Genomic DNA, 1,404 nt, shown 5'->3' with positions numbered 1-1,404 from the left:
CTGGTACGCCTGTTCTGCATCGCGAACACCCGTGCCGTATGTCGCTTAAACACATTCCATGTCGGAAATGGCTCTTCTTTCTTTAACACTCATTGTCGCACGTGATCCTATTTTTTATGACCGTTAGCGCGACGCACTGTTGCTCCGTCTGACGCATAGTTTAATTCGTCAGATTAAGTACAGATGCTACCAAGCAACGGGGTTGTCGTGCACATTTTGCAGAGGAAGCTGTGATTAAAGGATTCTGCGTCAACAACGGACAAAGGGTGGGTTTGAATTAAGCATAAGTAAGAGCCTTTAAAATGATGAAGTACTGTGCTTAAGATTACAAAAGAGTGTATTTATAATTATCGCTTAAACTCATTTAGAGATACCTGTTTACAATGCTCATTAACAAGTCTATATGTAATGCATGTCGGTCTGTTCCAGAGTTCCATCGTTTTCTTCAGTAGCAATACAATGTAACCCCCAAGTTATTGTACAATTGCCCACAAGTGTAGCGTGTCCGTTACACCTTGATCTGACGTACCCCATTGTAACAGCACCTCGGTGTATGTGCGAGCATTGAGTCGCTGTATTATCTTTTCGTCTTTTGCTACGGCGTGGTGCACTCTTTCCAGTCACATGCTGTGACTCTTATTATTTTATTTGTGGCGCTTGTAGCATGTGTGTGACACATGGTCAATCGTTGTGTTTATGGAGACGGCAATAGCTATGACGGTGCGAATGTCGTTGGACTCTTTGGGTTTCAATCTATAACGACTATTCACGAACAATTGGAGTGTAGTGCAATTCACTATTGGTACGTTTTACGAAGATTGAGTGTTCGATGTGATGAGCAGCAACAGAAACTATGGCTCAAGAACATTTTGATCTGTTTGAAATGGGTGGAAACTTGATGAATAGCAAAGAAATGAGAAAACAATTGTCAAAACACCATGTTACAAGCGGCGGAGCTATTAAGTATAAGTACTACACTACTTGCACTTACGTCTGTAGCTGTGCAGTGTTTGCTTCAGGATGGTGTTATTGGTGAGATCAGTTGCTATACTGTGTTTGATCGAAAGATGATTGTATAGGAATTGCTTTTGCGCAAGTCTGGCGTCAAATTCTCGAGCCATTACCTTGGACCACGAATAACAAAGCTAAAGCTCACTTTGTATTTTGATAATTGTAACATGATATTTAAAATTTTAGTTGACATTGTGTGAAGAGACTTTGTGGCAATTGTCAGGTATTGTGTTTATCTCGACCAACTAACATGTTATGACACTGCACAAACAATTGCCAAAAACGCAGGGTATGCGAATTTCGGACACGTGAAGTTCAATGGCAGCATTTTTTCTTTGCAGGCTTCTTGTTCTTGCTTTTTGTGATTTCTGGTGAACTTTACAATTTGCATTT

General features: G+C 40.6%; 1 protein-coding gene across 1 annotated transcript; it reads left to right on the top strand.

Moving 5' to 3' along the window:
- Window positions 1-938: 938 nt before the first annotated feature.
- PHALS_14460 (uncharacterized protein) lies at window positions 939-1,168 on the top strand (the record flags this gene model as incomplete). Its single annotated transcript, XM_024730278.1, has 2 exons — window positions 939-1,032; window positions 1,080-1,168. The coding sequence occupies 2 exons, from the start codon at window positions 939-941 to the stop codon at window positions 1,166-1,168; spliced, it is 183 nt and encodes a 60-aa protein (XP_024580571.1).
- Window positions 1,169-1,404: the final 236 nt, after the last annotated feature.

The sequence above is a fragment of the Plasmopara halstedii genome, assembly GCF_900000015.1.
Source record: "Plasmopara halstedii genome assembly, contig: Scaffold_816, whole genome shotgun sequence".
Taxonomy (NCBI): domain Eukaryota; phylum Oomycota; class Peronosporomycetes; order Peronosporales; family Peronosporaceae; genus Plasmopara; species Plasmopara halstedii.
This window is presented reverse-complemented; position numbering and strand designations above follow the sequence as displayed.